Here is a 22,504-nt window from a genome sequence, read left to right on the forward strand (position 1 = left end):
GAGACTGTAACAGGGTCAAGATGTGGTGTCATAAGAGACAGCAGACAGGGGTCCCCTCTCTCTCCAAGAAGGAAACCATCTGTCTTAATCACATGGGATTATAAAACGGTGATATGAAGTCACATGCCTTGCACAAATTTATTGGAGACTACAATGTAACACCTTGCCAGTTATTATTAGGCTATTTAAACATTTTTACATAAATAGCCTACTACTTTCATTTGCGTATGATATCTTATGCTTGCATATACACGCACAAGCACATTCATTCACTGGTGCGTAAACACAGAATTTCACTATGCTTGTGTCTGTAAACAATTTTCAGTGCTACCCGGGACATTAATTCACAACATGCTCAAAATAACGTGTAGAGCGATCTGACGTTTGTTTAACTGTAAACGAGCTATGTTCATAAATGTGCTTATGGTATAATAATTCTTGCTTAGTTATAGAAAGTTGAAAATTAATTTATGATTACGCGTTATTGACATAGTTACTAGTTTTTTAATAAATGATGGCGAGATACGTTCTGAATATTTTCTCACATACTGTAGGCCGATTGGAGGATACTGAGAAGGTAACATGTTGCCTAATGGTATGACATAGCCACGTCGTTACCAGCAGGTCTACAGGATACATAGCGTATAATCTTATAATTTCTAATTAAATTAACGCTGGAACGTTTGAACGTAAACTATCCGAACATAGTTCTCGTTAGCACTGGGAGTGTATCCCAATTTTTATGTGTGTGTGTGTGTCACAGTCCAAAAAGTGAAACGATTCCGTGCCAATTAAATCAGAGATCTAAACAATTAATATGATCCCCTGTCAAAGTATACCATGGAGGCAAAAGCGCTGGTATGAGTTGCACAAAATGTTGGTGGAACTGTAAGAATATTATTTCCCTAGTGTTTGATCTTCAGTCTATCGTAACGCTGACGCAGACATAACGATGTTTTTTTTTTGAGACCTCTCTTCACCTTACATTGCATGCCGTATAGATGTTAAATATCTGCTTTCCTGTTACAATGAAAAGACAATTATTTTTTTTTGTCCAATATGTGAAAGATCCCTGAAGTGAAGTGAACTTCTAGTATTCAGCCTTGTAACCGAAGAACACCTTACTGTTTCTTTATTGTCTATAATAACCAAAATAAGTTACTTTAACATGCCGAGAAGTTCCACTTTTGTTTAAGAGGTATAATTTAAAGTTAGTGTAAATCAGTGATCACAAGTTTTCTTCTTGGATGGGTGACACGTCCGCCGGTAGTGAACAGAGGTTTAAATCATTGACCTTCATGACTAGAGTGTCCATGGCGTTGTGTTTCTTTGGTGTAGCAACACAGGTCTTTCCATCATGTCCAATGATTTATTTATCCCACCGTGTTCACCATTAGGGGGAGGCACAGACTTAGCAAAAAAGAACAGAGGACTAATAGACTGAGTATTAGTCAAGACTTGTAAAAATACATGCATTTCTTCTGAGTCATGTCAAATACTCCGTCACAATCAGCCACTTTCTGACTCACTGTTTACAATAATGAATGTTGTCTATTTAGGGTGCCACACCTGAGTACATGGATTACTGTGTGCCTGAATCTGTCCATTAATAGTGTGTGCAAGATGTCTCAGAAAAATGATATTCAGAACAGGTAGACAAGCCCACCTATCAGGACACTTGCATGTCTTAACAGGGTTTAATCTTCAGAGACATACAGGAACAGAACATAGCCGGTGAGAAACAACAGCAGGAATTATTTTGGTGAAATGAACTATTCTGCAGTTGGAATGATCGAGGATTATTCAATGCTAAACCAAGAATGATGCATGTGTCTGGGAAGGCGAGTAAATGAGCAGACCTTTTAACAATACCAAAAAAGGCAGAAACATTCCATCATAACAGCTATGGGGATTACAAATGATTTTTCCTTTATTAAAAATTTCATCAGGAACTCTTTGGGTTCGTTTCCTAGTCCCAGATTAAGCCTAAAGCACTTTCAAATGCAATTCACAATTGGCACCAAACCCAGTTTAGTTTAATCGCTCTTCACGTCAGGTTTGTGAATCATTCAGAATGTTCTGCTCCTTCCTGGCTCTAAGCACTCATAGCTCACCCCACCATGTGAGGCATTCCAGTTAGAGTAGCTGGATACTACTTGTCTGCTAGGAGACGGAGATATATTGCTTAGGGGACTGCAGACTCACCCGAACATAGCGGCAAACATTTTAAAAGGGATGTTCTGACATTCACTTATTTTTGATTAGCAGCAGACACTATCTGTATGTATTTAGTGCAAAATGCATATGTAGGAGTCCCATTCAAACTAAATGACCAAGATTTATATAAAAAATCTTATTTTAGAACCCCCAAAAGGTTATGCTATCAGAACACCTAACGTACAAAAACCCACACTGGCTGAGCAGCTGACGTCTTAAAAACCCACAACGGAACAGCAGTTAACTTCTCAAATAAGGCCTTTTACTGAACTACCCTCAAATATGACCTGACTCCTAAGCCCCCAATCTAGAGGGAATACTACTCATAGTGCTAAAACTAGTGCAAGGCTCATAAGTCTTTGCACATGCTTAGTAACTGATTGCAGCTACCATTCCTCTGAGATCATACCACCCACTTCCTGTTCTTGTTGGGGGAGGGGGGTGTGGCAAAAGGGTGACAACCCTCAGAAGGCTACTGGCCTCTTCCCACAGAAACTTGTTTGCAAATATAGATCCTGTAATTAATTAATGGATAGCACACAGCCAGATAAAGATTAAATACAACCTTGGGTTAACTTAACACTCAAGTCTCTTCTGGGGCATTTCCCATTTTGTAATATACATGACATCTTATTAAGTGCTTCCAAAAAGTCAAATCAGGTGTATGTACTGCTACAAACCCACAGGCAGAGGAGAAGCCATTTCTAACATTTTTTTGCTATTAATAGTACAGCATTTTAAAACTTTTGTTTTCAATGCCCTATGCCAGCCAATATGCTTAAATAGCAAATTCAAAATGTATACATTACAGAATTCTGCATTATGTATAAATTACATAACGTGCCATGTGCTTTACTGAATTCTGGAAAATGCTCAAGGTTCATTAAAAACCCAGTGAAACGAAGAGAACAGAAGACGCTGAACATTCTTTTTTTTTTTTTTTTTTTTTTTTTTTTAACATTTTTTTATTTCACTGAAATTATGTCCCACCCCAGTAAGAATGAACAATTATGCTCGGTGTTCCGTATGAAAATTAAGACAACTGTAGCAACAACCTCCATTTACCCTGGTTAACTGTCATTAGCCACATGCATTCTAGCTGAGTATAAAAAGACCAAAAAACAAAAACCTAAACAGTAACTACATAAGCAAGCCCATGAAAAACGTACTGCTCTGCTGAAAAAGATCAGAGTTGCAGTTTAAGCAAAATGCCTCAGGCTCTCAATGTCAGATGTGCTTTAACCTTGTACCCCATGGCAGGAGGGAGAAAGGTGTTGGGCACCATATAGAGAAACAAACCAGGGGAAAGGGGAGCAAAACTCATCCGTCTCTGTCCTTCGCCAGAGACATCCTCTCCTACACAGAAGTTTGGTGTATTTCCTTTGACTTAAGAAAGAACAAAGTTGAAGTATAAAGCCCATGCCGGCCCAATTTCTAAACACTTCCCCTAAACAAGCTCTCCATTGCGCTCGCTCTCTGGCTCTCTCACACACACGTATAGTTTCATGTTGGCTTGTTGGTAAACAGATGCATCAACCAGACTCTAATGTTTTCATGAAGGTATGAAGCACACATACAACCGATTCTCTATAATCCACCCTTGCCTCTATTTTGTTCTAGAGGACCGATGAGTTCTCCAGATTGACCCCTTCCCCATGCCCTGCCCTGCAAAACACAACACGTACATACCCTTCAAGCACACACTAACACACAAACACACCTCCATACACACACATGGCAGAGGCTGGTGAAGAGTAGAAGAGAGTGGGTCTCTCCGCGCTCCTGAAGAGCCGACCGGAGCGATGGGCAGTCACGTTAGTTTTCCTTGCCCTCTTCTGTTTCTTCGGCTTCTCCAGGATTGTCCGAGGTCCACAGCTGCAAACGAGCGAGAGAAACAGCTTCACACACACACGCACGCCACCTCACACAAACACAGACCAATATATTCCGCCAAGCCACACGCAAGGAAGCAGAAGCGCAAAAGGATAAAAAAAAACAAACAAACAAAAAAAACCCCCAACAAAAACAGAAAACAAAAACCCCCCAAAATCCCCACTCACTGTGAGATTGTCTCTCAGTAGCTGCATGATCAGAGTGCTGTCTTTGTACGAGTCTTCAGTTAGCTGGTCCAGCTCAGCAATCGCATCATCGAAAGCCTGAAGGGAAAAAAACAAAACAACAAAAAAACAAAAATAAAAACAACCCAAACAGAAATGTAAGTTTTACACCCAGAAAGCCGTAAAATTAAAGAGACAGTGTGCCACTATAACTGTGCAAGCATAACCAGAATGGTGACCGACCCGAGCCCTGGCCTTGTGGCAGAGTGTGGGACCCCCTTACCTTCTTGGCGAGCTCGCAGGCCTGTACGGGTGAGTTCTGGATTTCATAGTAAAAGACAGAGAAGTTGAGTGCAAGACCGAGGCGAATTGGGTGAGTGGGCTGCATTTCTTCCCTGCTGATGTCAAAGGCAGCCTGGTAAGCTTCCCGGGATTGTGAAATGATATCTGGGGAGAAAATCATAAAGAAGAAAGATCAAAGAAATCCTAAAGACAATCTCCAAACAGCAAATATGACTGATTAATTCTTTAAGACAAGACACGAGTTATAAATGTCACTCAGACCACTGACTTGGGGCACGCTGATCTAACAGACACATGTTGACAATTTGCTTTAGATTGTTGCAGAAAAGTAACTTAACAAGCCAAACGAGTTGGTGTTATTGTAAAGAAAACATTCTAGAGACTTCAAGGTCATATGTAGTTACCCTACACCAATCCATCACTGGGTTTTGTGGAGGATGTAGGGTTGGTGTGTTGTGGTTTCCTGTCCTATGACTCATTGGTTTGCCTCTATTCATGCATGAATTCCTACACTGTAATGCTCAGAAACATACCCCTCCCCCCACATCCATAAACCCAAGCACTTCAAGCTCCTCATAACCTTGTCGGTTTGTTAGAGTAGCTGTACCACTTCACACTCTGGTACAGCGAAAGTAGACCAACAGGGCTGTCTCACTGCATCAACACCCAACCCAGGATATGGGTTAAACAACATGCTCTGGGAGCTTGGTTCTTTCATGGCCTTTCTTAACCTAAAGACACGCTTCTGTGTCTTTGTCCTGAACCTTTTCAAATTCCTCCACCTTGTACGAGGCCTACTGAGCGTGGTTCAGTGGCTCTATGGTTAGCATTTACATAGGTGAGAACACATCCTGTACTGTGGCATGAGCTCATAAGATGAGTTTGTGTGTTATATACATCTCAGACGTTAACATGTGCCGTGCGGGAGTGCCAGTTCCTCAGAAATGGAGAAACGCCTTGTCCCTCTTTTGCCTTTTAACATCACACCATCAGTTCTTTCAGTCTCTGAGCTTTACCCACACAGGGACAAAGCCCTTCAGCACAGATCCACAACAAGCCAATGTGTGGATGCACACTAGCAGACCTAGAATGGAAGGCTGTGCATCTCCCTCTGGTCTAACATAAAAAAGGCACTTAATGAACTTGCATTACAGTCAGATTTTTGAATGCACACATATATATTGGCCAACAACCAGTATTGCCTTATAAAACTAAAACATTTGCATAATTTGCTCTAAAACAACAACTTATCTAGGAATAGCTGATCTATACTGAAATATATTTATATTGGTGTTGTACACAGTTTTTAAAAAATATATATATTTAGGATATCACTAGTGCTTCTCAAAATCAAAAGTGACAAAGTGCTGAAGGTTTGCTTCAGATCGGGAGTCATCACTGATGAAGTGAAGCATACTGATCTTTACAATACAGAAAAGGCTTCAGACACCAGTCGCGTGATTCTATTGGGTTCCCCATGTACGAGATGGTCACACCGGCAGTGAGACTGAATTAGAAAGCTGAACATGTCTGACCGCAGTCTATCATAAAACTAGATGACTTGGATGCTGCAGCAAAAACATTCTAGCCTTTATCAGAACTGCAGCAATAATGCATCAAAAAGTAAAAGAAATTATGACATACCTTATCCAACAAAGATGAATTCACAGATGACCAAACTAGCTGGATTAAAGGTACTCAGAGCCCAACTGAATTAGGTGCTACCTTAAAATGAGCCCAGAGTTAACTCGCTAACCAATCAAATGACTGCACTGGACACAGCCTGACCACATCTCTGCTGTTACCTCCTGAGAGGGAGATACAGCACCCGGGGCCATTTACACCAGGGTAATCGCACATTTTCTCAACTGCTGTCGGAATAAACACTCCTAATCTGACTGCTGCGACTGGTGATACTGGTGACAAGACCACACTTCTCGTAAGAACCTGCCTACCTGCGGCTTTGGATTTGAAATGCATAGTAGAAGCTGTTTATATGACCATTTTTATCTCTTTTACAAGCAAACCAGGTAACATACGATTAAAGATCGTACATTTCAAGATCCAGTATCTGTCGAACTGAGCATTTGACTCAGCAGATGTCTAATCTCTCTCATTCCCTCTAACTCACATTTACATAATACTTAATCATATGTGGGTGCTGTGCAGAGCTGAGAAACCAGGTCAGATAAGCAGAGTTTTAGAACCCAGTGAACACCACCTTTCCTCGAGCAGATCAGACTGGGCATAAACAGGCCCATTAATACACAGTGGAACACTGCAGCTCAAGGTGGCAGTTGTCCCACCAAAAGGCTGTTCCCGCTCACTAAATACACCAACACCCCCGTCTAGCCACTTGACCCCTTGTTCCCTCAGCCTTGGGTGTGGATGCACAAGCTAAGACATGTTACAATAACGCCGACTCAACCAGCAGAAAACTATGACACAACATGTCTGTGTGTGTAGGTGTGGGTGTGTGTTCACCCATGTGTATCAGAGTTAGCTACCCAGGGCACCGGAAACCCTACAAGAGGAGTGGAGGGCGGCTGTCTACTGCTTTAACACATGCACAGCTGCAGCACCCTCACAGGCTCCACTTCCAAACTCACACTATTACATTATTGTACATTATTGTTGCACAATAGCGCAAAACGAATGACTCAGCCATTTGAAACTTGTATAATGTCGGTAACCCTACTCCTGTCCCTCCCCACCCAAGAAACGAGCCAACACTTGCCAGCCAGCACCAGTGTTTACTGGTATGACAACAAGCATAAAGTAACTATGCTGAAAAATCCAGTGAACACAGCCGTGCGTGTCCTGATTACACGTGATACTTCAGAAGATTGAGAGCAATGTCTGGTGATCAGAGGAAGGAAAGGAAACTGCACCACCAGATACTCACTGGTCTTTGCTTCACCCGTGGCAACCTCTGCCAGGTAACGATAGTAGTCTCCCTTCATTTTCAGGTAGAACACTCTGCTCTCTGCTGGAGATGTGTTGCGGATCAGGAACTTATCCAGGAGATGCTGCACACAGACACACATTTTAGCCCTTGGAACCTGCTTTTGCAGAGTCCTCTCTGTAGTCCTTTCGGAGCATACCAGCCACAGACCACACCTGCTCCTCCACTATGAGGGCAGGCTTGCGTGAGGTTCTGCCCCCGCTTTTGAAAAAGACTGAGGGGGAAGGTGGCATCACTGTTCCATTTGTACTTGAGCTTTCACCCACCATCCTCCACCGTAGCCCTCACACAACAAATCGGCGGGCACTGAACTCAGATAACACAGTGGGTTGGACTAACAAACAACAATAAAGGGCCATTGCTAATGCTCTTTTGTTTGTGGGACACAAACACATGCACAACAAAATAGAATAGTTTGCTGTATGCGCAGTGTGAAACAAAAGCTGTGAATTGCCAAAGGACTTTAATACATTCCCGATTCAAGTAATCAGGACATCACAAGAAACCATTTTTACGGCCCATCTATGAAGTGAATAAACCTCAACTGGGTACATGCGCAAACAGTTTTTATTACATCTGTTATGATGTACAGAGATGGCACTCTACACAAACTACAAAAGACTCTGTAAACACACAGGCTTCGTAGACTGCTGCTGTAGGAAGCTTAAAGCTCAGTCACATTCGCGTGCCCACACACACAATCAGTTCTTAGCCCACCAATGTGAGTGGTGCTGATTTCTCTGTACTGGCTTACCTCAGACCTCAGGTGGGCATTACCTGCATGCTTATGTAAGAGAGAGGTGATGCTGGTGGCACGGCTGTACTGCTCAGAACAAAACTGCAGGCGGCTATGCATGTTGTAATCACACACACCGCCCATCAGGAAGCCCACAGAACAGAACAACGCACCGCTATTTCTTTTATCTTTTTTCTCAATGATTATTAAAATACATAAAAGATTGAATAATTAATCGAGCCCTTGCAACAACAACAAAAAAACCTTTTTGGTAAAAAGCAAATAAATCTGGTATCTGGCACACTGATTCTTCAACAGTTTCTTCTATGTATTATACAATATTTAACAACTTTTTTCTGCTTACACAGAAAAACTAGTCTACTCCCATTAATTGATTTTAGTACTTGAGTTACACGTTCTACAATATTAAAATGACTTAAAAGTAATTATTTTTATGTGTACACAAATAAGTAAGGCAACTGTAAATACTGTAAAAATGAGCATTTTAATGTAAAAGGTATCAAATCTGGCATATGGTTAGCTGACAGAAACCATTAGCATGGTCTCTGTAAGCCAGCAACGACGGAATCGTTTATATATACACACGTGCACACACACCCCCTGTTTTATCACATGGATAGATAGCCATATGGCCCTTCTTTGCAACAGATAGTACCATTTTCTCTATAATTTGGTTTATTATTTATAGAAGATTTATTCTTCTATGTTCAAATGTTTGTCTCCTTGTATCTCCAATCTCAACAGGCAGGATGGGTTATAATCCACAGGTCCCAACATTTGGCCTAGGTGGATGGTACATCATTGTGCCTGGGGTCCAGTGCAGCTACAGCGGAAGACTGGCCTTAGTGGCTTTTAGGAGGCAACAAGCTCTGCTGGGGATTTGGCTCTGGTCTGTGCTCAGGGTTGGTGAAGGACAGGACTCACTACCAGCCACAGAAAGTAGCTCTCCAGAGTGAAAATAGTTCACTACACAAAGACTTTGGTCCAGATAACTCAGGTGACCGTGAAACAGTCACAGTATCTGAAATGCTTCACATTGCAATGACAACAGACTCACAACATACAGTCCCACCCTGGTTACAGCAATGCACTACAGTCATCCGTTTAGATGTACTGATACCAAGACTGAATTATATGTACAGCATTTGGCAGAAGCTTCTATCCAGAGTGATTAACTTATCAGTTGGACATGATGCCTGGTATGAGACTCAATACTAAAGTACTCAGATAACAATTGCAGTGCTGGAAAATGAGAGATTAGGAGAACAAAACATGTGCACATAAACATACAGCAACTACAACAGCAAACTCAGAATCAATACTCATTTCAACGAATACTTGAGATTTGGTACTTGAAAATAGAACTGAAGGCAAAGCATATTGCCTGGCTGTGACCCCACTGGCAGGATCTCAGCAGTGTCCCACACTCACCAGCACATCGTTGCAGATGGACTGCAGCTCGCCCTCAATCTTCTCACGGTATTCCTTGGCCATCTGCTTCTTGTCACTGGCCTCTGATTTCTGCTCAATGCTGGAGATGACCCTCCAGGCTGAGCGGCGTGCACCCACCACGTTCTTGTAGGCCACAGAGAGCAGGTTCCTCTCCTCGTCTGTCAGCTCATCACCAACCTCCGTCACTGTCTTCATGCAGGCGGCCATGTCATCGTAACGTTCCGCCTGCTCCGCCAGCTTAGCCTTCTGAACGTCCTGATTCTTCTCCATATCTGCTCGCTTTCTGAATAGATGAGTGAACAGGCACACACAAAATGTTTACTGGATGGAAGCCATGATAACACAAAACACATATATAAATTATCCATGAAATTTAGTCTCAGAAATAATGTCTGAGCAATGTATTACACATTGTGTGTTTCCTTTGGCACATGATTGTAAGAAGTTATCCCAGTTTTCAAATCTTGAAGGACAAACCATTCACTACAAGCTCTGATAACTGTCAATAGTTCCTCAATACAGTAAAGTGAAGAGGGTTCAAGGGGGCGGTATAGCACATAGGGAAGCCAAGAGTTGGTGCTACAGCACATGAAGTAAAGCTTGCATTGGGAAAATGACTTAATTCGCACTGAACTCCGACTGCTTGTCGGCAGCACGAACACGCCTTTGTGCTTGCTTATGCAAACTACATAGGCCGCCACAGCTTGCGATGGCCGACACGGAGACCATCTAATTTAAATAAAAACACGGAAGTCCAACCATTTATTTTTAAACCATTAGAGTATCAGCAAACAATTACGTAGGCTAGGTTTTTCGGACATTATAAAAATTTGTAGAAATTTGATCAAGATGAGAATTACTAATAAATTGGGCCAGACCGAGGCCGAGGACTCCAACCTACGAAAATAAAGACTGCGATTAATAAGAAAAATCCCACTTCAAAATTATTCTATAGCGGCGGCATCCTCCATTAGGGTAAGTTTGTTTTCGCGGTTAAGGACAGGGTCCTACGTAGAAAACCGTGTATATCGGCGATATCAAATTCCATCTACTATCTCAATTAAGAATAACAACTATTGCTGCCAAAAAAATCCAAAAACTAATTAATTAGCTAAAGCACCGCGCGTCAAAACCAAGGGTAAAATGGCGCGCAGGAATATGCGGGTATGACGTCGCCTGCCACGCCCAGCCCACGCGTTACCTGCGTGATCGAGAGCGCAAGTGACCCCGAGGGCAGGGCGGAGCCGGAAATTAACGCTTTGCAAACCGAAACCAACGGGCACAGGCTCGTCTCCATTTTAAGTAGGTCGGGGGCGCTCTACCTGGTCCATCCAACCAGCTATCTTATCTCTTTCTGCTAGATAACCAAATTGTTGAAGAACATTTTTTTCGTCGTAATAACAATCGAATGAACAGGCATTCGAACTAGATAGCAAACGGACAAGTGTGAAAATGAAACAATTGTCGAAATGTGTGGGCAAATCCATTGGGTTACTAGAGAGGTAAGCTAGGCTAGCTAGCATTAGCTAACCTTACGTTAATTAGTTAAGATACTGTCACAGACGAGAAATACTCAGACGGAAACAATGCTGATCCTCCAGTTAAACTAGATATTATACGTCAACTATGTGAAAATACTAGGTAAGCTAACTAACCTAGCAAGCTAATTCCTATCAGTTTGCTGTCCGTTATGTGAGAGGTTTAGTTTGAAAGACACACGCATCCTTCCGTTGTCTTGCAAGTTCCTAACCGCTAGCTACCAATTTGCACTTGAATTACAATGAAACTGACGAATCACAAAGCAACAAACCCTTCAAAACCAAACCGGGAAAACGAACGAATGAATGCCCTGAACGTTTTCTCTCTCCGACAGCGAGCTAGATAACGTTATTGTTCGGATACGCAAAGGCAGGTTCACACAAAAGCTCCGGGTCCATCACTGGCATGCCGAACACTATAAGTGTTATACAGAATGCGCGGACGCCGTTCCAGCTACAAACAACCTGGGTAAACGAAGGCAGTGAGAAACAAAAGACCCCCCTCCCCGTTGCGCTGAAAATAGTTGAAATTGAGACAACTTGCCAACCTTCAGCCGGGTGTCACTTGCCGTTCCTGCTGCACAGCTGACACAGTTGCCAGTACTCGACCCGCGGAGATCCACGGGGTTTCCCACCCACTCACAACTTCTTGGAGCAGGGAGTGGGTTGGGAGTACTGACGTCAAAGCTTACCATGGCAACGCTTCTGTTGATTGGCGCGCGTTCGATTACTCGAGAAGCGTCCGTCACGACCACGGGATTCTCATTTATACCGCCCTTAATTTATTAATAATGTAACATATTACATCGACATATTTCTTTACCGAGTGGCGATGAATAGGGTGCATCGCAAGAGCCAGCGATTGTTTTACTTGACCGTCATGTTTCAAGTGTTGGGACCAATAAAGCGGGATTTCAGAGACAAGACCGTACAATTGTAACCCCGCAGAACTTTTCTAGGGCACTGAATGTTGCGGGACGTGATTCATTTCTAAATATGCATATATGAATGAACTAACTGTCCATGACACACATTACCAGATTGAAAGATCCGCCCGGTTTTCCTTTTGTGTCTGTGTGTGCGTGCGTGCGTATAAGCAGTATGATTGCAACAGAAATTGTAGTATAGCACAAAGCGGTAACTTTAAACAAGCATACACCATAAATCTGATACAAGCACGGCTGGCTCATTGTGGCTCTTCGTCACATAGAGTGAGTGATCTGCAGGAAGGAAAGAGTAGGTTTGCTAAAGGAAGGGGAGTAAAATATGATTCAGCCCAGCTGACACAGTAGCTCTCGCTCTCTCTTTCTCTCTGTCTTCAACAAGGATGTTGCGTGGTCTGAAAACATTCTAAAAACAGGAGCCTCTTCCTTCCAGTCCCACAGGGCTGCTGGCCAGCCACACAGGTAATTTCCTTTACGTATGACATGGATGGGAAGGTTCTGATGTGATACAGTCTGTCTGAGAAGATACTGACATTGTAATTTATGCAAAGCACCATTACAGGTTATCCTTATGCAATATGACATTTTTTTAGCATGAACTGATCCTCGGTCTTTGTTCAAAAATAATTTCATATTTGAAGAAAACATTGCATGTCACAGATGTACTGCAGTAATTAGAATCTAATAAGCTCTCTCAAGTTATGAATAAGTAATATATACTTAATATGACAGTTATTTGCTCAGTCACTTAGAAACCATACGTGAAAAATTCTAAAAACATTCAAAACCAGTGTAAAAATACTATAAAGGTCCACCTATTCCCCATAGCGGGACATAAAAATGTACAGTATTGTTGCCCAGTGTAAATTGTCATCAACCCACATATTTCCAGCTTCAGCAAAGACTCGATTGTGTTTGTCTCTGTTGTTCCAGTGTAATGAAGGCAGCTCTCATTTTACCAAATGGATTACAATACAACCAGTAAAATAAACCTTTTACTGTAAATAATAACCAAGGAGAGAAAGCACAAGTCAGATAGACTGCTATGCTGGAGGCACTCAGTAAGAGTACAGCACTTACAGCAGAGGACACTGAGATATGCTTCTATTATCTTCCACACAGGCTCCATGGGAGCGGACGTGTTCTATTTTTTAACGGTCACATGTTCTCTCTGTGGACCAAATTGTTGATGAAATAACCCATTTTACACATACTGCTTTATTATCAATAGAATTAATATATCGCTTTCCTTCCAGTCAAAACTATAACATAATGTACAGCACATTACCTGTGTAATTACATGAAAAAAGGGTAAACAAATGCATAGCCTAGAAAAGATTTTTCCACACTTGTATATACAAATTATCTGAAGAGATACTGATTTGATTCCTTCCAGACTATGCACACTCTGAACTACATACATGTCCCTAAATGTCCCTAACATTTCAAATTTATTTTAATTTACAAATCATTTTATTTGCTCATAGCTGAAATGCCACTGATTCTGTCATGAGTTATGTAAATATATTACATCAGAGCTTAACTTTTAGAATTGTGTTAAAATGAAGATCCTCGGCTCCTATAGGATAGATTTAGCTCAAGGGAAGGAGGCAATTATGTTCATGTTCATATCTAAAAATTACACAACCATATTCCTAAGAATAGGAGAGAATCAATATACATTTGTTGGCTTAGAGGTCATTTACAGCTAGCAGAATGGTCTTGCTTGGATATCGAGACTGCAAGGCAAGGATTTCATCACACCATGTGTCAAGATGGTACTCGGAGAGACTGTGTGGGAAATCTCTATTCCAAGACAATGGCTTCAACCTTTAGTATGCTAGCAGCTTGTCTATGGCTCTGCCACATATGTAAAATCATGTTGAAAAGCACAAGAAAAATTTTGAAAACAGAAAATTCTGTTTGTTACAGATGAAAATAAAGAACTTTGCCCCAGAATTTAAACTCTCACATTTGTTACCTGCAGAAGTAGGCATGCATGATCATTTTCTTTTGTCTTTTTTGCATGTGATTTTACAACTACTGAGACAGAATTTAAATCCATTGTGGCATTACCATCCCTGTTCAGGAACACTGCACATCAGTGCATCTGATTGTCTTTAATTCCCAGTTGTTTTATATATTTCCCAACATAAAATCACACACAGCCCATTTTTCCTTTTGGTGAGACACAGCTGCTAAAAAAGGAAGAAGTAACAAGTATGTTAATTAGCCTACTAATACAATTTCTGAAAATTACATTCATTTTAAAGTCTTATTTCTATGGCACCGCTGGGACCAGGATATCAAACTGGAAATATGCAAACATTCCAAAGTGAACTTGATTCTGCCATAAATCTGTAAGAGCGAATATTAAGAACAGGAATGGGAATATTAAGAACAGGTATGTGGAACCAAAAGCTATGAGTGGGCCATTCAGGACTGATTTGTAGACTGGCTAAGTCTGCACAGTGACATGAGCAAGTCTGTATATGTCTCGTCTCAATGTCAGGCTTGTAATTCCAGTAATTCAAGGAAGACTGGCATGAACTGGCACGAATGTGTATGCAGGCCAAGATGCCACATTAGAAACACGCTATAGATCAGAGCCTTTTTTTCCTGAAAGAAAAATATTAAAGCTCTCTGTGTGGTATCTGCTTCTGCTGCTTTCTGCATGTGCCAGAATTGCAAGCAACTGGATTCCTGCCACCTTGTGGACAAATTAAATATAACATTTATCAGCTAAGGAAAGCAAGCAGAGTACTAGACTGTTCCTGATGATTATTTTACATTTACACAAATGTTTACTCAGAAAACAAAAACAAACAACCCCCCCCCCCAACAATTAACATCTTATTCATCACTTCTGACAAATGTATTCTGTTTTTGGGAAACTCAACTAGATCAAATGGGGGGGAAAGAGACCATATACTGTAGATGAAACATGTCCTACTGGGCTATTGCCAAGGAAACGCTGCACAGCAACGCTGTCCCAGAAAAATCTGAGCCTCCTGTTCCCAAGTCCTGTAGACAAATGTGTGAACCCAGTTAAGCGTCACACCATTTTAAATGATAAGGGATTGAAAGGCAGTCCATTGGCTGGGTTCTCACTAAGGTAGAAAAAAATAAATGCATTTTCCTATAGCCTACCTAAAGGGAAAAATAGAGCAGATTCTTAAACAAAGTTAAACTTTATTAAAATGTTATATTACATTGGTGCAGAAATCAGGGCACAGAAGCATGAATATTATTTTAAATATTGAGGAAATATCTCTGAAATCATTTCAGTGAATAATTAAAACTTCTGCAGCATAAAGAATTACAGTTATCCCTGGCTACATACAGCGATTGGAGAGAAACAACCTATAAACATTTTCCAATAGCTGTCATGATTACAGAAACTCTGTTACCAAACAGTCTTTACCACAGGTTGTTTATGCAAAACCAACAGAGCAAATAACTATATCATTACCACCAAATCACACATGTACTTTTATTAAACCCACTGTACAATAATTGATAAAGTACTGTGGTTAGATGGGTAAAAAACCTAAAACATTGAACCATTTACCATTTCAATCATTTATAGTCACCTCTGTCTACACCAGAAGAAGAGAAAGAAATCCCAATATGACCATGTGTGAAACTGCAAGTAGATTGAGGTAATACATTGATCTGATGTTTTTGCTGGGGCAGGAGTCATTCTGAAACAGTGTACCAGTGGAGGGGATTGGGGCAGGGTGCGAGGTCAGTGTCCACAGTCTTCGCTCCACGGTGGGGGTCGGTGGCTGTTGCGCTCCATCTAGGCCTCTACGCCTTCCAGCTCAGGGGGGAGGGGGCTCTTTGGGTGCTTGCTCTCAAAATGCTGCTTGAAGGTTTTGGGATCGGGCATTTGTGACTGTGGTGAGAAACAACAACATCAGTTTGTTACACAGTGTCTGGGGGCATCAGAATGCAAGAGAGTTTAAGGGAGACTGTTTCAGAGATTTTGGCAGGTTTATATTTTTGGAGTTTGTGATTGCAGCTGCTGCAGTGAACAGAGCTGTGAAGTGATTATCCTACGCAGAACATCTAATTTTGTAGACATCAAAACTCCAACAGGTTCCAACAGTAACGGTGACTGTAAAGAGCTTGAGATTAATGGCCCTTTTCCACTGAATGGTCCAGCTCAGCTTGACTCTACTCAACATTTTTGGTTTTCCATCAGGTTGTGTATAGTACCAGGTGCTTTTTTTTGGCATCACCTCAATTGAGGTTCTGCTCAAGATCAGGCGATATGTGAAAACACTGCAGATTACTGACTGGTCAGAGAGAATAGTCACTACACTACGTCATACTGTGTGAGACATGTTGAAGGTAACATTTCCTAGTTAGTGCCATAGTTATGTGCTAATGTTTATGTTCAGCAGTGCTCTAGAGTTTTTGTTGCCATTCTGTATTGTGTTACAATAGCTTATGTAATTAACAACTTATTTGGATACATTTTTTTCTGGTATAAAAAGTGAGAAAACTCATGTTGAGCCAGTACCATGCTGTGGAAAAGCAACTTAAGGCTTGAAATTAGCCACCTAATGAGTGGGATCTTTTTAAATTGGCCTTTTCCCTATTGGGAAAACAAAAATAACCAATTCATAATGACAGTAATTACTTTGAACATAAAAGGGAAGAATTGTGTGCTTATGCACTGATTTTAAATCTCTGATTTACAGTGTATTATTTATTGGGCTTTGATAAATCTGTTAAAGGTAAGCTGCACTGATTGGTCCACCTCAAGTATAAAAGGTATCTTCAGTATTCTACATGCCTAACAAGTGAAACTTCCCAGGCTGTTAAAGAACAGCTATCACAGGGTTTATAAACTCTAAGATCTCATCTGTAAAATACTTAGGCATGTCTGATCCAGTCCTTTACATGCAGTAAACTACAGGGATCAAATTTATGCTCTAATGATCAGTAACATCATTTGTCTTTTTATACTAATTACAGGGTATTTGAGTAAATTAAGACTTCTCACTATTACAGGGCAATACCACTTACAATTTTCAGCTTGTAAATAGTCATTTATTTTAAAAACAAATAGCTTGTTTAAATTGCGTTATAAATTTGAATATTGACCTGCACATGTTCAAGAGCTTTTTCCCTTTACAGAGTACATACTAAAGTAACAGTTATTTAAATAAACACATTAATGAATAATAATTAATAAAAACATCTACTGCCATTACATGTAGCCAGAAAAGCCAAGATTGTTAGCAATTTTGTATCTTTTTGTTTGTCTGGAAAATGGATTATGAACATGTCCTAGTGTAAAAAAAAGATTTTGTTGTTGTTTTTTGCTCAACTCTGTAAACTTTGTATGCATCTCCATGGTGCCTTAAATGTTGATACATTGTTTAACATCAAAAGACCACCACCGCCACCACCACCACCACCACCACCACCAAATATGCCACATGGGTAAAAAACAGGAGCAGGAGTCATCGTGAGGCTGGGATTCTGTCCATTTTTAGTGGTAACAGTATGTCAGCATGTCACAGTGGCAGAAGCCCTACACACAAGTATATCTGATAATACTCATGAAGAGTTCTTCCAAGTGGCCAGCATCTTAAACAGGTGTGGCTTTTCAATGTTTCTCCTTCAGCAGCCATCTTAGGAGCTGTAGCCAGTCTAGCTTTAAGAATGCAGAATATTTTTAATTCATTAATCTAAAATGTTATCATTTTAAGGTTCAGGCTACATTTCTTTAGAGCCTTTAAACCTTAATGCACAAAGACGTTCTGACTGTTAAACACAGGAACCCAGACAACGTGATATGGCAATGCTCTACCAGTTCAAAACGTCACCTAAGGCGCATGATGTTTGCTGATAAACAAAATGCATTCTGGGAAAGCCTGCATTCCTGCCATCACCTGCATACAAGGGCAGCTGTCACAGATTTATAAGGGAATCTTTAAAAGACTGTAAATGTTCTGTGACAACACTACAGGGAAATGATGATAGTTCATATCTAAACACGGACTGATCTCTGCTATTACAGCAGCAAACTGGTCAAAGGAGGACACACCAGATGTACTGAGAACTAACTGTGGAAAAAATCGTATCAACCTGAACAGAGTAGCCTTTAAACAAAAAACAAGCGAATTTAAAGGATGATTTTTCAATTTTAGTCTTTCACCCCCTTCCCAAAATCACTTTGGAAACATCAAAAACATAATATTTGTTAAAAATAAAAACAAGTAGAAAAGATTTTGGATTTTGAGTTAGAAAACCATTCTATACAAGGAAGGTGAACTGGTAGCATTTAAATTACAGCCTGTAGGTGGGTGTGGCAGGCTGACTGGCATGGGGTGAGAAAACCGGGGTAATGGATTTGGAGGGAAATAGAGATGCCCTGGTGTAGCATACCAGCAGCAGCTGGAGATGTTGCACGTGGACACAGAGATAATGGACAATAAAAGACTCTCAAGAAAGGAGCAGTACAGGACTGACAAGAACCACACCAGAAATATGCCGCATATTCCCAAGGTTCTTGAAATAAAGAAACTTATGGACATCAATCCAATGGACACTTTGTAACACAACTAAGTTTGGAGAACAGCTGGTTGACCATACTAATAGGCTGATCTCCAGCTACCAAATATTGGCTCTGCAGGCAGACATCCTATTTTTTTTCTCCCCCAAATTGGTTTATAATCATCACTATAGGAAACCAAGCATGGAGACCATTCTCTGTCCTGCTCCCAGAGGGTGGAACGAACTTCCACTGGCTGTCTGGACAGCACAATCCCTTGCAGTCTTCACACACACACTGAAGTCTCATCTATTTGTGGAATATTTAAATGACCACTGATCCTGCATCTATGTTGACTAACCGAATCTAGTACTTACTGCAGGGTATTGTTTATTCCACTGACTGCTGTTGATTGTTGACTGTGTTTTGCACTTCTAGGCATCAGCATTGATCTCTGTATTTCACCAGAATTCCAGTTCATTGGTATCTTGACTCTAACCTACTGTACTGGCTAGGATGCATTCTACAAAGAATGTTTGTAAATTGGCCTGGATAAGAGTATCTACCAAATGGTGTAAATGTATCAGTATCTGCAGATGCTTTTGATCTGCCCATTTTACTAGCAATATAAACAATCTGAAAATCCATATAGATTCATGTAGGTTTTGCCCACACTACACATTTTAGCTCCAACACACCAAATTTATGGAATATGGCACACTTGTCCTGATTATTTGAGTATGCACACAGGACTGATTCTGAGCTCAGTTGTGGGAGGAGGTCATTATTACTGGTTTGCATTCATACAGAAGAATTCCACCTGAAGTATGGATTGATTGCATAACTCCATACCTTTCTCTTTTCATTTTTCTCTCAGCAGGTTTGCAAAATGTTAGTCACTAGGTTTATCCATTTAACACTTTTTGTTATGTTCCTTGGACACAAACATTCAAGCGGTGAAGAACAGCATTTTTTGGGATACACGGTACCACACCAAGCACCTTGAAACTTGAAAAGTGAAGTGATACAAAAAAGAGGTCATGTTCCAAAATAAACCATTCACACAACCTTATATGCAACCGGCTCTACACACAAACCATTCACTTGAAGTGAACTCCAGTCCTGATCAGAGATCAGTTCTCTGATCCATGCCCAGTCTTGAACACAGATTTCACACTTGAACAAACATACTGAACTCTGAGAGCAAGTGGTTCTGGCCTCAGAAAAAACTTGTGTGAAAATACCCTTATACAAAGAGCTTCTTAACTAGCCAAGGAACTGAACAGGGTACAGTAGAGGTGGGGCAAACACTGCAAAGTGTCATCTGATGTGCTCTTTAACCCTTTACATTAATGACTCGTTTCCTCAGAAATGCTGACAATATGCAAACAACGTTTAGCCTATAACTTCATAGCTGGTGTGTTTGATCAGATACTATGAAGAACACAACACCAGGTTTACAGACATCCTCTGAGCTGTACAGAGTACAGCTGCAGTAATTAGAAATCTAAGTGTGCCTATTGGTGGCATTTCCCTTTAATAGCACCAAATAGAGGATCTAGGCATGTGCTACCAATATTTCTACTCTCGTTAGGTGGTCTGTGTGAGTCAGTCAATGACATAATTAACTTTTGGAGTATCCTGTCAAATCAAATGAAAAGTAACCTTCGTTTGAGAGATTAAGTTAAAAATGAAGTGCTCCATTTGAAACTAACCCTGCAGACTCCACAGGTGAACACCAGGGCGGCTTTCGCTGCCGTCTTCTGGTCGTGGCCCTTAGACTTCTTGATTTCTGCCTGCTTCTTGGCGTTTTTTTGCTGAGACTGAATCTTCTGGTGTCCGCGAGCCATGCTGACTCTGGAAGAGAGTAGACATGCCATTTGACACCACACACAATTTAAAGGGTGTGTGACAACTACAGTGACAGGCTGTCAAAAACACCGGCATGGGCTTGCTGTAGTGCTGGACAAAGCAGGCTTAATCTGTGAGTAAGCAGGTGTGTAATTTGGGTGGATTGGGAAGGACTAGTCTCGAAGGTTATACATTTTCAGGTTGCTCTCAATACATCCCTTCTATCACACACAGCACATAGTTAGGCTGTGGCTGCTAATGGCATATTTCAACCAGCCATCTTAACTCGGCCTCCTGTACAGAGTGCACAGCTGTTTGCACTTTCTCTGTCTTAATGAAATACCAAAGCATTGCTTTTCCTACAGTCATTCACAGCTGACGATAAAAAGAAAAACTGGGTTGGTTTGTTTTGATTTTGTGGAAAAAAATCTGATCGTTGGTAGAAAAACCACATAAATAAATAACCATCTTGATACTCTCCCTGACACGTAGTAGTAGGTATGAAGTAACATTTTGCCTTTATTCGGGAATCTTTAATTCTCGAGTAAAATTAAAGGCAAGGATTCTGATGGCAGTTAGCGCGTATGGATTACCTTGGGCAAGTAGCCATACTTACATATAGAAGCAAGACAGAAAATCACTTTTCAACTTGATATCAAGACGTCGACCAAGTGGAACAGCCATCGTATATAAGGCCTCCATATTGTTAGTGCATATTACTGGAAAGCATGGCTTTTGTTGCGTGTAAATACTTGAACAGAAGTAGCTGGACAGCTAGCGTTAGCAGTTTTGACAGCGTTTGCGACAGACGTATATCAAACAGCCTTTTTAATATAAAATATGAAACTGTAATGAAAGGTTTGCGACTACAGCTAGATAACATGGTTAGCTCAACTTCTCAAGCAGATGGGACCATCGCGTCGACGTCCTAAACAGCTGACGTCGAGCTAGCTAGCTAGTCAGATAGGTCACTAATTTGGGAGTGTTGCTAGCGATCATATATTTTAAAATCTCAGCGTCCTTTTCATGTCACAAATACATCTGGAAAAACTTTGATAGTTTAAGTAGCTGACGCTAGGTTAGGTAGACAAATGAACAGAAGCAAATAGACAGCAAATAGCTAGCTAACTAACCTAAGATACATATCTTGTTAGACAGCTGTTAGGTTAACAGACTAGCCAGATTTAGCATCTAAATGACAAGATTACCTCTCTCTCTCTCTCTCTCTCTCTCTCTCTCTCTCTCTCTCTCTCTCTCTCTCTCTCTATATATATATATATATATATATATATATATATATATATATATGCATAAAAGACAGCGTGAAGTTGCTTAAATTGAAAAGACAGAGCTAAAAAAATGCAAAAAAAATTAAAAATAAAAACACGCACCTACGCTTACGAAGAGGAAACCAGTCGGCAGTGTAAAGTTTACAGTCCCGTGTGTCTGCTCCTGTGACAGCTGTGTGGGTATCAACAATCCTTATGCTGTAGTTCCCACACCCGACTAGTATTCCCTTCCCCGACCCCAGCGCCGTTCAAATCCAAATCCAAATCCGCTCCTGGGTTTTGTAATCACTTGGAAGTTGATTAAATGATTAATGTAACTGGTCGGCCACTTTGTCGTCACGTCTGCGTTGTAGGCAAAGGGAGGGTGGAAAACCAGTAGGATCTGGGACGTGGAGGACTGTGTTCGGAATACCTCTGCCCTAGCCACTTAGAAAATCCACGATGCATGGATAAAGTATGTGTACATTTGTAATTTTTAAATGATACTGCATGCTAAATCTGGCTGATGCCTCTTATAGCACAGTGAGAAGTATGTAACAACTCCTTAAAACATTGAATTATTGATAACAAATTGAATACTCCTTCAGATACAGGTTTGCTTATTCTTACAGCGTGGGTGT

The 22,504-nt window shown here is 40.9% G+C and overlaps 2 protein-coding genes across 4 annotated transcripts; both read right to left on the reverse strand.

Moving 5' to 3' along the window:
- Positions 1–1,655: 1,655 nt before the first annotated feature.
- ywhaz (tyrosine 3-monooxygenase/tryptophan 5-monooxygenase activation protein, zeta polypeptide) lies at positions 1,656–11,950 on the reverse strand. Its single transcript, XM_027022893.3, has 6 exons — positions 11,838–11,950; positions 9,731–10,034; positions 7,483–7,606; positions 4,558–4,721; positions 4,278–4,373; positions 1,656–4,092 (listed from the first exon to the last, which is right to left on the reverse strand). Exons 2-6 carry the CDS (start codon positions 10,019–10,021, stop codon positions 4,033–4,035), a joined length of 735 nt encoding a protein of 244 aa, XP_026878694.1. The 5' UTR covers positions 10,022–10,034; positions 11,838–11,950; the 3' UTR covers positions 1,656–4,032.
- Positions 11,951–15,405: 3,455 nt separating this feature from the next.
- Positions 15,406–22,145, reverse strand: znf706 (zinc finger protein 706). Of its 3 annotated transcripts, none has more exons than XM_027022890.3 (3): positions 21,987–22,145; positions 20,460–20,601; positions 15,406–16,131 (listed from the first exon to the last, which is right to left on the reverse strand). In XM_027022890.3, exons 2-3 carry the CDS (start codon positions 20,592–20,594, stop codon positions 16,036–16,038), a joined length of 231 nt encoding a protein of 76 aa, XP_026878691.1. In that variant the 5' UTR covers positions 20,595–20,601; positions 21,987–22,145; the 3' UTR covers positions 15,406–16,035. The 3 variants fall into 3 exon arrangements, with proteins under 3 accessions (XP_026878691.1, XP_081561387.1, XP_026878690.1); XM_081705261.1 differs by having other exon boundaries at positions 21,991–22,138; XM_027022889.3 differs by lacking the exon at positions 21,987–22,145 and adding an exon at positions 21,212–21,760.
- Between the last annotated feature and the right edge of the window lie 359 nt (positions 22,146–22,504).

Source organism: Electrophorus electricus, chromosome 2, assembly GCF_041902795.1.
Source record: "Electrophorus electricus isolate QZ-2024a chromosome 2, ASM4190279v1, whole genome shotgun sequence".
Taxonomy (NCBI): Eukaryota; Metazoa; Chordata; class Actinopteri; order Gymnotiformes; family Gymnotidae; genus Electrophorus; species Electrophorus electricus.